Genomic DNA, 15,511 nt, shown 5'->3' with positions numbered 1-15,511 from the left:
ATTCAGTCGCATAGTGTAAACTAGCTACTGTGCCGCGCTGCGGGCAAAGAGCCGCTCGTTTGTAAAAAAAAAGCCATTAATCGAAAACATACAGATTCAACTTCTTCACCGGACCGTTTATGCTTAAGGGACAGAACTTTCGAACTTCCTATTGAATCTCTTGTTTTGGCACATTGTAATAGCTATTTCACTGACCAATTCAATTAGCTAGAATATAATTCGGACCAATCATATTATCAACCATTAGAATGAAAGCTCAACGAAATGTAGTCTCGAAGCTAAACTGTCGTTGCAGTATCGGGTAATTGCAACGAATACGTTCCACACGTTCTCTTCAACACCTAAACTATTGATTGACCAATCGCCATCAACGGAACCGCAACTATAATCGTCATAACCTGTTTATTGTAGGGCTCGCCTTGCTATCAGGCCGTTTAATGATCTAACAATAATTCGAAAATACGTCGTCCTTTCGCAGTATAAATATACACAAAAAAAGCAGTTACCTGCCATCATGACGTATGATTATTTTACATTCTCTTATGATTACTTTCAGTTGATTAACAATTATTTTTCCATTTTAGCCAAAACAAACAGTGATAGAAGACTAAATACACGGGTATTAAGTGAAGAGCCTAAAGCATTATGGAATTAGAGCTGGTAACACAAAAAGGCTTCGACTAAACTAATTGACAGTACTTAAGATAAATATTGTGCTACATACATTATGGGCAAGTGGAAAGTTTAATAAGTACTTGCATTCTAACTTAGGGAGAAAATCTTGCCGCCAATATTTGTTTAAGGTCTTTATTACATGTATATTAACCTTCCGTAAACCCTAATTTTCTCACATAAACGGGCTACAGGCATCTTTTAACGAGAAACATTACTAATATCAATGAATGAAACAAAGCCTGACAGATTTATCTTTATTTTTGAACAAAATTTCTTAAGAGCGTGTTTAAGGGTCTATTTGGGTTCATAATACGCTATAATTTTGCACTAACGCATAAAAAATACAGCAAAAAAGGATTTGTCCCATAAACCATGCAGGTAATCTAATAATTTTAAACAAACAAATTCTCGAATCGAAATAAGTATATCTTCTAACAGATCGCCTTCTGAGAATGTACACTATTATTTATGAAATATTGAACCTTTACCGCAGTACGTGTAATGAAAACACTGTTCTGTTGTAATACATAATGTCGTGCCACGACTCCTATTTACAAAATAACACATAAAGATACGTATGCGTTTAAGACGCTACATCAGATACAACTCTCTAAAGGAATCTGTTTCGAGACCTTCCGTCGTTTAACGGATTGCGGAAATCCGTTGACATTTTAGAAAGGTCAGCGCACTTCCAGCGCATCGCCCACTATCCCCTAATGGACCTCTTTTAGATCACCACCTTCATTTCTGCATTCTCCTGCTGCTGCTGCACAAGCGAAAAATCATCGTCTGCTCAATCTGTCTGCCTTTCTGCAGTATTGACCGCGTGGCTTCGGTCGCCGTTGTGTTTTGGCCGTTGCCGTTCTTCGAGATGGCTGGTCGCCTAGCTGTCTTGCCATGCTAACTTTTTGCTCGGTATATACCCGCCATATAACTCCCGCTAGAGGCTCGCGTTTGAGTGGGAGAGGGTAAGGGAGCACGGCTAGCTCTGGACGGCTGTGTGCGTTTTTGTGGGACTCTGTGTGCCCATCTGGGTGTGTTTCCGCGTCCATCCGACCGCCCGCCTGCCTGTCTTAGCATAGCTTGCTGTGTGTGTGCATGTGTGTAAAGGTCTCTGGTGTTGTCGCTGCTCTATTGATGAGTGAAAACCGTTGCGCCAGCGGCAGGCAGTATTGATGTTGGTGGAGCTAACTTGTGTCCATGGGTGCCCATGCGCCAGCCATCGTAGTCGCAGGGTGGTGGTGGTGTGTGATATTAGTGCAGTGAATATTCGCGTGAAACGTGCACACGTTGCACCCGAACTGTACGTCGCACGTGGTTGAAGCAAGGAGGCGCCGCTGGCGGGGCGACCTCGTCAAGAGCTTTGGTCATTTCAGGTGTGGATAAAATTGCGCGCACTTTGTAGGCTAACTACCGATGACACCTAGTCGGTTAGCCAGTGGCTAAAGACACAATGTATACCTAGTGCCAAAGATGCTGATATCAGTTGAGCCTCCTGCTGTTGCTATTTCGCTGTTACGAGTACACACTCTATATAGATATATATAAACATGTATGGGAGAGAGTGTGAGGGGTTCGATTAGCTCCTTCTTCATTCTGTTTCCTCGGTATGGTTCCACGAGATGGCTAGAGTTTAGCCGAGTGGATCTAACGCACTGCGTCTGATGTCCTGGTGTGTGTGTGTGTGTACTAGAATTCGTTGTTTGTTCAAACGTGCACGTAGGCTGGTTTCGTGTCGGGATTGAAATCCCAAGTGCATTCAAATTTGTCATATGGATGATGCACGATCTGTGTTAGATGACCTGGAGGCTCCTTTGCTAGAACAAAATAATGATAATGGCGACAGCGAAGAAGTGTCTTTGTCCGTCGATTTGACGTTTAAGCTTTAATTAATTAATCGTTACGATTCGGTGCCATTGGCAAACTGGTTGGTAACTTATCGCTGGACTAGATGTTGGATGTATGTTAAGAAAAATTATCCCTAAACGCGAATTAGTAGAATTGTGGTTATCAAAAATGCCGCAGATAACGATAGATAGTACATAAATGTGCAAAACGGCGGTAGCGATTCCGATAAACTATAGATAGGGAACGGCTAAAGGGAAGGAGTGGGCTAGGCTAAATGAGATACAAACGTTACTACGTAGTGAATGCTGCTGGGTTGTTCGTTTGATGGCTAGTGCATGTAACGCTATTTTTGTTTTTACTCAATGCTTGTATTGGAGTATCTACCACATAGGCAATTTTTATTTATCATCAAAGTACGAATTGTTCAACGCATTGACGGTGGCTCATACGTTGTATAGCAATTCGAATCATTCTCTGTAAATAGTCCTTAAATGGCATTTGACTTAATTTACGGGTAATTATTACAGCATTTATATGAAATAGTGTTTAAACAGAGCAAGCAACTTTTTTTTTTCGAAACATTAACGTTTTTCTCAAGAACCCTAACAAAGACGAAGAGCGCTTTCTTGATGAAAGATCTGAAGTATAGGACTATACTCAAATGAAGCAATCATCTCACTCCCTACAGTTCGCGCTGTTTGCATTTTTTTAGAAAAGCTTTTATCAGATACTATAGAACGTGCGTAAGCGTGTGTGTTCTACATGTATACACATACAAATGTACTACATGTATAACCACATTGATTAAATGTGGTTATACATGTAGTACATTTATAATCAACAAGAGCAATAATAATATAGGTCAACAGATTTTTGTGAAAGTCATATATATATATATATATATATATATATATATATATATACATGTATATAACGATGATAATGCCTACCAAATGATAGTTTCAATACCGCTTAACTTGCGCTGTTGATTTTCGAATTTTTTTCAATTATTGTTTTACTTTGATATATTTGGCTTGAATATTTGTCTTTGATTCGATCGTCATTTGCTATAATTCTTTGGACCTTCGTTTTCATCGGGTACATGACATTTTGGCCGTGACTATAGGGCTTCGGTATGATTTTAGCTAGAGTCCCAAAATCTCCCGGTAACCTCATTCACTCGCAACCTCCATCTTCTTTTTCTTGAATAGACTCCTAGCATGTCTTCTCCTGTAGGATCTCAAGGAAAATACCAGGTCACATCGATCAACGCTACTCCAGGTACGTCCAGTTGGCTTACTCCGTTCTGCTCCATCATTAAAACAACACGATTTGATTTCTGATTGTGAGGTAATAATAATTTAGTAAAATGTAAAACGGCCGATAAACAATTCAAAGTGAAAGAGACGTGTAGTTTGATGAGTTTTTATATACTGCCTACTCCGAAATCATGACGTAAGACTTGTAATAACGCAATCCGGTCATTTTTTCACTGTACATTTTTCTGTTTTGAAGTCATTTAGAGAGACCTGGAAAGTGTCTTTTTAGAATGGATTCTTTTTTTTCTTGGATTTCATGAAACTGAATATTATCAATTTGTTATTATACATTCACCTCTGGAGCCTGCCCTTGTAGATTTCTTTATAACTCGATAATCGAGGCGGCCTTTGAGTAAACATTATTAATGCTGAACGTTTATCTAGCTGGTGAGTGCAGCAAGATGGTTAACGAGGCCAGCAATGGTAAGGGAGGCGGGGCCCAACATCAACAACTTCAGCAATCTCAACAACTCGACCCAACGATGTGTCTCGAACTAGCCCTTGAAGGCGAGCGACTTTGCAAAAGCGGTGACTTTACCGCTGGAGTGGCTTTCCTTGAAGTAAGTCTGTTTTTGCTTCCCGGTTTTTTTATATATTTGTTTAACTTGGACGATGACAACGTATCATCTTAATTTCAAATACGATCTAATTTACGGCGCTATTACTCTCTATTAATCATTACGGATAAATGCTTAACCTCAGAGTCTATTATTGTTTTGTATTTGTAATATTATATAAATACAATTGTGATTTTATTTAGAAACAAAAATCAATTGGTGTAAATAAAGCAGCGACTATAATCATACGATCTGTAAAAATGTCTTTCCATCAGAACATGTAATTCCGTGCAGTTTACCTTCGCTCGTACATTTCTAACCTTAACTATGCTTTTTCTATTCGTTGTAAAGGCTGCTGTCAGGCTGGGCACGGATGATGCAAGAGTGTTGAGCGCCATCTATTCACAACTGGGGAACGCTTATTTCTACCTGTCGGACTACGAGAGAGCATTACGGTTCCACGAACTTGACCTTAAAATTGTCCAGTGCGTGAGAAGTCATTATCGTATTTGTATGTATAGATAGCTGCGGTTTCTGCAATTCTAAATTTGATGCACGTTGGTCAGACAGGTAACGGGCGTATCTATTCGGGCATTTTGGTTGACTTTTTCCTCTAACGTTTTTTCCTATTATTGTTATTGTACTTTATATAGAACACAACGAGATGCGCTGGGTGAGGCAAAAGCCAGTGGCAACCTAGGCAATACACTCAAGATGCTCGGAAGGTTTGACGAGGCCACCCTGTTCTGTGAACGTCATTTGATCATCTCCCGAAAAGAAGGCGATAAGGTAGTACTAACGATATTGATAGATACCCCCTGTATAGCTCGTAACGCTAACGTGTTGGTTTGCCTTAATCAGTTATCAAATCGAATATATTTGGTAACAAGTGCTCATTTAATAATTAATTTTCCTCTGAGCTCCACTATATTCACCATACTATTGGAGTAACTATATATTATTTTGGCTCCAGCTTTGCATTTTGTCCGTCTAACATAGTTTCCTAACAAGATATTACTTGCACTGGGTAGAACTGACATGCGGGATGTTCTTTTTGTCTGCTTCTTCAATCATCGCTTGCGATGACAGCCTTCGTATAATTGATGACTAGCAGATTTCTGAAAAATCATTAAACACCAAATTAGCTTTAAAATAATGCACTGCATTAATACTACTGATATTGCATAACAGCCTGTTAGGACTTCGGACAGTAAGCCCTTCCAAATTTAGTTGCACCAGTAAATATACTGTGTCGTATAACTTAGTCCGTATTTATTTGACATATCTGACCACAAGAAATCTTCATGACCACTTTTGGCTTGAAGTGCCTTCCAGCTTCCAACTTTAAGGCCTCTTTGGGGTACTACGAGATCCATGAGGCGTACGCACTTAACGTCGTAGTCGTGCGACATTTAAAAATGTGTTCTTTCACATTTGTTTTATGATATTTTTTGTAGAAATGCTTTGCAAGGAAGTCTAAATCGGAATATGCCATCTGAGCGAATCTGGCTTATAATACCGATTTCGCTAGCACTTGAGTTACCACCCTAGCACTCAGTAAAAGAATAAATACTACAATACGCTCAGTGGCTGAACTGATTCTAGGCGGTATGCTAGTTTTTTTAATAGGATTTAATGACATTGCTTTATTGATAATATCCTAGAAATGCAGCCGAATGCTGCGTTTAAAATGCGTTTCTCTATAAAAAATTTGTCGCAACATGATTAGAGGTGGAGCTTTTAACAATCTTGTGTAATTTCTATTTTTAATTGACTAACCTTCATAATAAACTCACTGGTAATAATTAATATATTATGATTTGTGCAAAAAATGGTCCTCATTAAGATTGTTACCAGACATTTATATCTAATAAACTAGAACGTGCTGACTTTTCACAAGATTTTGAAGCACTCGATTCCGAGCTACTCAACAAACCTACACAGAAAAGAAGCAGTTTGCTCGACCGGTACTGTGGTTAGATCAGACTGCCGTGAGTTTTTAATTCCAATACACGTTATTTCCGTTTTGCTTTCTTGAGTGAGGTTTCCATAGGCCGAGTTTGGGATTGCAAATAAACTTGTTAATAACGGACTGTATACGTATAAATCTATAAATGTAAGCTCAAGTATGTATAGCATATACGTGTAAAAGAAATCAGCTCTAAATTTGTGTTTCAGCGCCGCCTCATTCGAAAATGTACTCAGACCTGTTGAAACCATTTGTGAGTGCTAGTTCACATCTGTGTAGGCAAAGGCTATCGTTAGATTCAGTCGATGACTACATTAACCCTTTAGCATACTTAAACCTCCTTTGTATAAAAGCTTTATAATACTACCATAATATTCGCATTCTTCTTATCTTACCATTGTGGTTCATACAGCATCTGTAATTAGATGACTAACCGCCGCTGCGTCTAGTGCACAGTAAGCGATAGAAGGACATAATTAGATATCACTAACCAGCCTCCGTATGTTTTTTGTCTTTTTGACGATTTTCAGTCTTCACTCTCCACGCAATTCTTCCTACAGCTATTCTTCTCCAACTGCACTTAGATACTATTAGCTTCTGTTTCCTTTAGCAATTGAACATTTCTACCCGCTGTCACTACTATTTTGCACGACACCTGCCTCTGTCTGATCGCCTGTCTACTTTCGAAATCGACCAGTGCTTCACGTACTACACACACACATATATACATATATGAACAAGAGAAAGAAACGGGACGAAAAATGAACAATGCAAAGGCGTGGAAGCCTATGGATGTGGATGATTATGGCTTGTTTCGAAACAGTTAGCTTAACATTTAAGAAAGCTTAACATCACCTTTAAGGTGCTGTTAACAAACAGCTTGAGAGTGACTGGTCATATGATAGAACAGAAGTTATTTGTCCGCGACGAGCTTTCGTGGTAGCCTCGTAGTAATTGTTGGAATGTACGATGCATGTTTATAGCAACAGTTGGCCGGCAGCACTACGCAGAGAAGGCTGTAATAGTACTAGTATTCATTAGATTAAAATTTAAACTTCCTATCGTAAATGAGCTTGTGACTGAGACACGGCACGAGCAGAGGGTTATTTAGCAACAAACATTGTTTTCGGGCAGAGAGGAGGCATTTCAGAATTTGTTGGATTTGGGTGAAACAGAAGATCTATTATGCATCATCAATAGTCATTATACTTCCTTGAAAGGCACCTACGCACCAGTTCGGATATTATGTTCAGTGCTTGCCACTAATTCTGCTGAGAGCATAATTCTGTGTGCGGACGATCTGTCAGCGTTAATTTCTAAGCTCGGGTTATCTTAATTAGATTATAAAAGAGTACATTATTTGACATTTATTGCATTGAAAACATTTGAATCAGGTTGTTCGGTCGATGGACTACGGCTTATGATGGAGAATGTTTGTTAGGGCTGTTAGGGTACACTGCGATGGTGTTCAAAACGAAAAAGGAGGTGAATTAACTATAGAAATGCAAAGAAACGTTTCGTTCTAGTGTCGCAAGAACTAAAACGAGTTATAACAAAAAAAAAACGCAATTTTATTCATCGACATATAATTAAGGGAGGTGATGTCTGTTCTTTTATTTCTTTTTTTCATATTTTTAAGTTAAGTTTGCATTAAGATTGCAGTTTAGTCTCCTTTAGGTGCTGACTATAATTCGTGTGTGTTTTTTCCATAATTTTACAGATTGGCGAAGGTCGGGCGTACTATAACCTCGGCAACGTGTTCCATTCGAAAGCGAAACAGTTAGCGCGGGGAACGCGACTCGAACCGGGTGATTACCCGGTAGAGGTCCGCGTCTTACTGCATAAGGCTGTCGAGTGCTATGAGTCAGTACTACGAACCAAATTCGATTCAATACGCAAATGGGATTCTATATTGACAGTTTAATCTTAAACAGTTCTTAATATTCGAACTAAATGAACAAATGACAAACTATGTTTTTCAAATCGGACAACGGCTTGTATTTTGTTGTCATGGTGGGACGAATGCCGACCAACAAGATGATATCTGCTAAACATAGTATGTCTTCTAGGAATATAGTTTTCTCAGTAACTAAAAAAGTAATAAAAATTAACTAATATCTTTTTTGTGGTTGCAGAAAAAATCTCGATCTTATGGTCAAACTCTCCGATCGTGTAGCGCAGGTAAGTTCCTTAACGATGGTGCTTGTAACAGCATTAATACGATATAATATGATACTTTATTGTGCCGCTAGCCAGTAAGGCGTAAATAAAGTGAGCAAAAAAGCAAAGCTGCAGGTATATAAATTAATTCATGTTAATCTTTAATTTAGTAATCAAAATCTTGATTATTTATGTATTTAATTAAACTTTATTACACCATTGAGCACTGGTATATTTAATTACAAAACCATCCTCATTAAGGAACATTAAACACAAGAATATCATTACCTTCAGTCACATGGCATTGAAGATTATTCTAAGGTGAAGTGATATGTCATCAAAAGATTAGGCCAAATATAGGTGGTCTTGCATGCGGCTTAGTCTCTCGATAACCTAAAAATGCGGTAACCCTTTCCCATTTATTTCTGCTACAGGGTCGCGCATATGGAAATCTCGGCAATACACATTATCTGCTGGGCAACTTCCGTAGAGCAATCACTTTTCACGAACAAAGGTTGGACAAGATTTATAATAGATTGAGTTCGTTCATTTTTTAGGGGTTTTTAATTACATGCATTAAATACATTCATTGCTCAATCTTCGCATGTTGTGTAGACGATTTTACCATAAAGCTTTTGGATCATTTTTAACCGTTTCCTGCCTTAGGTTCACTATGGCTAAGATAGGAAAAAGCTAACTTTTTTCATCTAAAAAAAGAAATTATTTAATTAAAAGAAGCTAATTAGTTTTTTTTTTTCGTGATCGACGTAGTAAATGAGCAAAATTCATCTTAGGGTTCAAAATAAAAATTAAGAAAATATATATAAATGGAGATCGAAAAAAATATTTTACTCATTTATGCAAGAAGCGCTAAACCTGCTTATGTTACTGTTTCCTCGAGATATTTTATCAGTTATCGAAGGTATAAAAAAAACTATTCAGAAGATATAAGTCAAAATCGATGAAAAACTGATTTAAAATATTAAAAATAAAACTGATAAAAATATCTCTTTTCCGGAACCTTTCATCTTTTGTAAATATATGCCTTTCTCATTCTGTAACATACTATTAAGACTCTGATTTTATATTTGCTCAATTGCAGACTTAAGTTTGCTACAGAGTTTCGTGACCGGGCCGCAGAAAGGCGAGCGTATTCGAATCTTGGCAACTGCCACGTATTCTTGGGTGAATTTGCCCGCGCAGCTGAATGCTACCGAAGGTTTATTTCCGCCCACATATGATCAAACTTTATTTTTCTTATAATTTAAGTTAACCAGCTAGCCAGATGGTTATACGCTCCTCTAGAAGGCTTAATAAGAAGCTATAGCGCAACAATAAGCTAATAGATAGTAAGCAATATCTAATTAAAAAAGCACGATATATATATATGAGCATTGTATGAGCAGAAATAATCAAGCTGTTATCAGGTGTATTGTGTGCTTTGCTAAAGCGGTTTATCTGTTTGTGCGTTTAGAACCAGGAAACTTGCTCAGCAACTGAATGACCGAGCGGTTGAAGCTCAGGCATGCTATTCTCTAGGTGAGTGTTTGATTTCTGGATACAGTTTCGGTTGAAGACTTGCTTCATATCTATTGATAAGCAGTGTATGTTGAATTTAATTGTAATCTGGTCTGCCTGCTTAAGGAAATATCTATACTCTTATTGGAGACCTCGAGAATGCGCTTGGTTTTCACTTGGAACATTTAGAAATTGCTAAAGAACTTCAAGATCGTGTCGGCGAAGGTCGAGCTTATCAATCGCTCGCACACTGTCATCAGGTAATGTGTATTCAAAAAAACAATTACATTCTTACAAAATTTCTGTTTGGCTGTTGGATTCACGTAGCTTTTAAACTGCTACTAAAATGTTGACATGAAATTATCAAGAAAAAATAATTGTGCATTGATTATAATGCAATAAAATAACAGCACAGAAGCCAACATGTAAGTCACGATAACTTAAAAACTAGAGGGTTTAGTGGTGCCGTCAGAATTCTATGTGACTAGCCAAAACATGAAATATTACTCCGGAGACGCATTGTATTTCATCTTTCAGGGCCTGGGAAGCCTCGAAAAAGCGGCTGAGCTGGCTTCGCTTCATCTCCAATTGGCACAAGAGGTAAATTACAACAGCAACATAATATTTGTTAGAAAATGCTGCTTACTATTGTTGTAGCCACTTGTGCTGAAAATATGCTGAATAGATAATAACAGAAAAATGATGTACCGCTATCAAATAACTATCACAACAAACTCATAGGAATAATACTCGCTATTTAAATGTTATGATTTCTTACTTAGACGGGAGACACTGAAAGTGAGGTTGTAGCTCGGCAAACCCTAGAAGAATTGTCAGCCCAATTAGGAACGCCCATCAGACAACCCCCGCATAAGGTACAACAGATTGTAGCATCTTTATTTACTCATCATTCTTTTGATAGTACTATTTATCGAGCAAAATGCGCAGTGCAACAATATGTTTCAACTTGGTATAGCCGCTACCATAATTTCATTTCGCTTCAGGTTCGACGTCGAAGTATGGAAGATATGTCTCTGGTGAGCATGACTCCAGAAAGCCGACAGGCAACAGGAAGCGCGACTGATAACGAGAATGAAAAAGATGGATCGACTTCAACGAATGCTGAAGTAACTAAATAATTACGTTATAGTTCCGTTTGCCTGTGCAAAACAAATTTCTCATTTATGACCAGCATGCAGACCGTATTGCTCAAAGTGCCTAAAACATTTCTCTAATATTTCTAATAACGAATATTTTAAACATTCTGGGCACAGCGTTTAGAATCTGTTGACAGCCGAAGACATGTTAAGACAAAGATTCATGTGGGTGTGCTACCAGCATTTAGTAAACCATTACGAAGAAATCGTTTTTAGAACAGAAGTCCGCATCTAATAAGGGATACATTGGGTTCATTTAAGGATGATAAGGCTGAAGCGATGGAGACATCATGTCAGGCCATAGATGGTGAAAAGAATTCTTTTTTGGATATGCTCACTGAATTGCAAGGAGATCGCATGGACGACCAGAGGTGTCAGGTCGTCACTCAAGGTACGCATAAGATAGTTCTTTACTCTCGTAAAACGCATGATTTTCTTCTAGGCATGTTAGCCTTGACTAGTGTTGGGCGTTTGAATAAAAAACAACACTCGAAGAACTATTCTTTAAGTGGATTGTATTTGACATTTGAAGAAGCGCATAGAAGTCGTAATACAACTGCCTGTTTTTTCACGCTATAATGCATCGGGTTCTGCGGCGCCAGCATCAAGCAGCAGTGCATCAGTGAAGAGGTTCAATTTACGTACACGCTCAGTATCAGTTGATACGCATCATAGAGACGTCCTCCACCATGTCAGTTCGACCCGCACAACGAATTCGACCGTGACAGCTTCCCAAACCACAGCAGGTAATAAAGTAACATAATTCTGGTTCGTACAATTTCAAAGTACCAATGGTCTTTGTCACAAATTGTTATCAGCAAGTATAAACTAGGATTTATCGATATTCAGTTTGTCAAAAAATGTACATAGCTGGTTGTTAGGAGACGTGCAATAAACAAACCTGGAAGATGCGCGGGAGCTAATTTGTGTAGCACATATTCCATCTTATTTAGGTGGATCTGGTGGGCAGAGAGTAACAGGCTCCAGGACAAGGGGATCCATTAGCGGAGTGTCTGGCGCTACCGGAGAGGTGGGTGCTTGCTTGTGGGTTATATGGAATCAGGTAGTATGCGCTGCTCAGCGTTACCACTAGTTTACAATGGTTGAACAAAAACGTATTATTAAATAAAGTTGTTTGTTTTTGCGGATAGGTCCGTGAGGAACTGTTAGACCTCATCGAAGGTCTACAGTCGCGACGGATGAACGAACAGCGCACAAGTCTTCCACAACTTCCAGGTCTAATAGGTTCTGGAGGTGCTGCTGAGGTATCAAATAGTGGCCGTGGGACGGGCCTTGGGAGACGAGCTGTAGGCGATAATGGTCATTTACAGAGCAACATTAACAACAATAATTCTCAGGTGAATAGCGGCCTTATCTAAGTTGGTCTAAAATCCCGTCTTCTTTTAAAAAGAATAAGTACAATGTTTTCTTCATTAGTTATTCGGCATTTTTATGCGTATTCAAACTAGACTGAAGTTCATTGGAGAAAATTATTTGGTGAAAGAGACAATCGAAAAATGCAGAGAAAGCTCACCTTGTCGAACTCAAGCCTTTAATCTTTTTAGTACTTTTTCACGCATCTAGTAACCATGTGTTTACAGGTTGTACCGAATCGTATGCAGCTTTCTGGCGAGGACTTTTTTGAGATGCTAGCGCGATGTCAGGTAAATTAATCTCTCTAATGCTATCAGTGCTGTATTGGTCTAGACATTATACGTTACGTATATTAACATGTCGTCATAATTATCAATATTATTATTGAATCGTAGTACTAACTGTTCAATCTCCTGTTTGATCGCGATTACCTATTCTTGCTTCGATTCGGTAAATTGGGGTCACTGTGTAGAGCTCGCGTCTGGAGGAGCAGCGCAGTCGAATGCCTCAACAGGCTGACACGCTGTCGCTCGGGTCAGCGGACTCAGGCGCCCATCTCGCGCCCAGCAATGCTGGACAACAACAGAACGCTGGCAATGCAGCAGGTAAAACGTGCAAACCCTCCTGTCCTATAATGCCGTTACGATTAGCAGCTGCTAAATTCAAACGTCAAATTCGTAGTCAAAATTACCTCCTTTATTTATTATAGCACCTGTACTTAAATTAGTTCTACGACTTTTCAAGTCTGTTTTTCGCATGTATTTATGTAACTTAAGCCAAATTTTAATATAGATGATTCAACAATTCTTGCAACTAGGCACTTCATCAGGCACGACACATAGGACGTCCGCGCCTACCGTACCGGATGAAGATTTTTTTAGCCTTATATTGAAGGTACAGGGAGACCGTATTGAAGATCAAAGAACGGCTTTCAAGCCTATTCAAGTAAGTAGTGTGTAAGCCCAAGTGCTCAGTGGTGGCCACCGGTGGTTTTGTAATATATTTCTTCTTTTTCAATTATTCCTATAACTCGCAATTATTCTAATCTTCTGAGCGGAAACTACTTCTAGAACATACACACCGTGATACATATGATTTTGCTTTTAAATAAAAACTAAGTGCATCTAAGAAGCATTTATATTCATGTTTTTGCTGACCGCACTAACAGGAGAACCTAGAGGCACATGGGGCTTCCGACAGTGGCAGAGCTAGTAGTGGCAAGGGTTCAGGATCGGGATCTGGTGGCACCGGTTCGCAGAGATCCTCGACGAGGAGCAACCGCGAAAATGCAGGTGGACTGCGAGGGAGCCTCAAGCAAGCCCTTAAAGGTAGAACATCGAACAGTAACAGCATTGAACACGCTAGCTCGACTGAGGGCGCTGGCAATGCCGAAACGCAAGATCACAGACGACGCGGAGCCGAACGCTCCGTTAAAAATACCAATCGTATCACAACAACAACTACTCGCACTATAACACCTGTAACAAAATCCAATAACAACATCGGTAACGCAAAAAGCAAAGAGCAGAGATTTAATAATGACTGCGCCGACGTTAACAATGTACAGCAGACTAGTTCAGCCGGTAACAGTCGAAACAATGAAATAGCAGCAATTCATGGAGGCGGAGGCAAGGGGAAGGACGCTTCACAGAATGGTCCAGACGGGGGCAATCGTACAAGAGACGTTCGGGTACACCCTGAACAGTAGTAGTATAAATAGTTATAACTACAGAAACTATACATAGAAACATAGCTACAGTAGTAATAATAATAATATTCATATTGGTAATTGCATTCAAGAAGAAAATAAATAGAAATAGGTAATGATACCATTACTAATAATAACTCTAAAAAGTAGATACAATATAGACAAATAGCGGCAGCAACAACTATATTACACGCTTTATGGATATAAAATACAAATATTAATGCGTTGTATAGATAGAGTAATGAAAAATGTAAATAACAATTCGAAGAGATTCGAGGTAACCTCCATGTGATTTCCGTCGTTCAGATGATTATCTTTGCTTGAACATGGCGTCAAGAGAAAGAAACTCGAGACCAGGCTAGTTGGTACAATCATCTGGCGAACGAATTACGCAGTCGCGACACGATTTGTCTTAGAAATTTCGTTATGACGTAAACTTTGACTAATTATTATTGGAGTAATACCAGCAACAAGGGGTGACTAAAGACGCACGAACTGCACCAGAAACGTGGCTATACTTTGATAGGTTAAAGCGTGCAATAGTGGCGGAACAGGTTTACCAATAGTTCTGTTGGATCAACGTCGACGTAGTAGTGACACAAATAATGTAAAGTGATCGTGAAACGGGGTGCAGAGTTGTTGAGCTTTCTATGGCGTTATCTTAGATCATTGAAGTATTACGAAATCGTTGGCATACATGTAAAGGCAGCAATAGTCCTAGCCTTTTGTTCACGATCACAGTAGCTCTCTCTGAGCTCTCCCGGGCGCGATGTATTGCAGCTACTGTTTATGAAGGCCCATCGATTTCTATAGGCTGGCTACTTTTTTTTTGTTGGTGGAACAACTTTCGTGGTTCCGAGGTCTACCGTAGTCGTTTGCCAAAACTGCTTACCTCATAGATGAACTATAGCCAGAGGCATGTTAATAGTCATCATTATTATCGCTGTGGATTATGATTATTAGTATTGCTATCTACCGTTCTTGTTATTAAATAATTGTCGGTATTAGTTAATGGTTGCCGTGACAGCAAACTCTAAGTTTGTCTAGGACTCTAGAAACATATAAGTGCAGTATGCACGACTTAGAACGAGGAAATTATAGCAGAGACTACCTATAGTATGTTCTCTTTATTCAGAGAGGACATAATCTCCTACTGTCTAAAGGCAATTTTAACATTATCAACGACTACTTAGGAACGGCATCTGTTATGCCGACAGTATTACATG

At 39.0% G+C, this 15,511-nt stretch overlaps 1 protein-coding gene across 4 annotated transcripts in view; it reads left to right on the top strand.

Annotated features, from left to right (window-relative positions):
• Nucleotides 1–7: 7 nt before the first annotated feature.
• The window catches only part of pins (G-protein-signaling modulator pins), a 59,200-nt gene continuing 43,696 nt past the window's right edge, over nucleotides 8–15,511 (top strand). Inside the window, exons 1-22 of one of the 4 annotated variants that reach the window (XM_022847583.2) lie at nucleotides 8–1,643; nucleotides 3,735–3,804; nucleotides 4,227–4,402; nucleotides 4,751–4,884; nucleotides 5,053–5,188; nucleotides 8,089–8,231; nucleotides 8,504–8,549; nucleotides 8,963–9,042; nucleotides 9,631–9,747; nucleotides 10,003–10,067; nucleotides 10,173–10,306; nucleotides 10,584–10,646; nucleotides 10,829–10,921; nucleotides 11,051–11,173; nucleotides 11,465–11,594; nucleotides 11,806–11,949; nucleotides 12,157–12,233; nucleotides 12,355–12,561; nucleotides 12,805–12,867; nucleotides 13,050–13,182; nucleotides 13,395–13,522; nucleotides 13,746–13,905. In XM_022847583.2, coding sequence (XP_022703318.1) covers nucleotides 3,744–3,804; nucleotides 4,227–4,402; nucleotides 4,751–4,884; nucleotides 5,053–5,188; nucleotides 8,089–8,231; nucleotides 8,504–8,549; nucleotides 8,963–9,042; nucleotides 9,631–9,747; nucleotides 10,003–10,067; nucleotides 10,173–10,306; nucleotides 10,584–10,646; nucleotides 10,829–10,921; nucleotides 11,051–11,173; nucleotides 11,465–11,594; nucleotides 11,806–11,949; nucleotides 12,157–12,233; nucleotides 12,355–12,561; nucleotides 12,805–12,867; nucleotides 13,050–13,182; nucleotides 13,395–13,522; nucleotides 13,746–13,905 — 2,413 coding nt within the window. In that variant the 5' untranslated portion in view covers nucleotides 8–1,643; nucleotides 3,735–3,743. Of the gene's footprint in view, nucleotides 2,052–2,071; nucleotides 2,603–3,734; nucleotides 3,805–4,226; nucleotides 4,403–4,750; nucleotides 4,885–5,052; nucleotides 5,189–8,088; nucleotides 8,232–8,503; nucleotides 8,550–8,962; nucleotides 9,043–9,630; nucleotides 9,748–10,002; nucleotides 10,068–10,172; nucleotides 10,307–10,583; nucleotides 10,647–10,828; nucleotides 10,922–11,050; nucleotides 11,174–11,464; nucleotides 11,595–11,805; nucleotides 11,950–12,156; nucleotides 12,234–12,354; nucleotides 12,562–12,804; nucleotides 12,868–13,049; nucleotides 13,183–13,394; nucleotides 13,523–13,745; nucleotides 13,906–15,511 lie in introns of those variants that run through there. The other 3 variants (XM_022847577.2, XM_022847579.2, XM_022847578.2) reach the window with 3 other exon arrangements.

This window comes from Varroa jacobsoni, unplaced genomic scaffold (genome assembly GCF_002532875.2).
Source record: "Varroa jacobsoni isolate VJ856 unplaced genomic scaffold, vjacob_1.0 scaffold_1298, whole genome shotgun sequence".
Lineage (NCBI taxonomy): Eukaryota > Metazoa > Arthropoda > Arachnida > Mesostigmata > Varroidae > Varroa > Varroa jacobsoni.
This window is presented reverse-complemented; position numbering and strand designations above follow the sequence as displayed.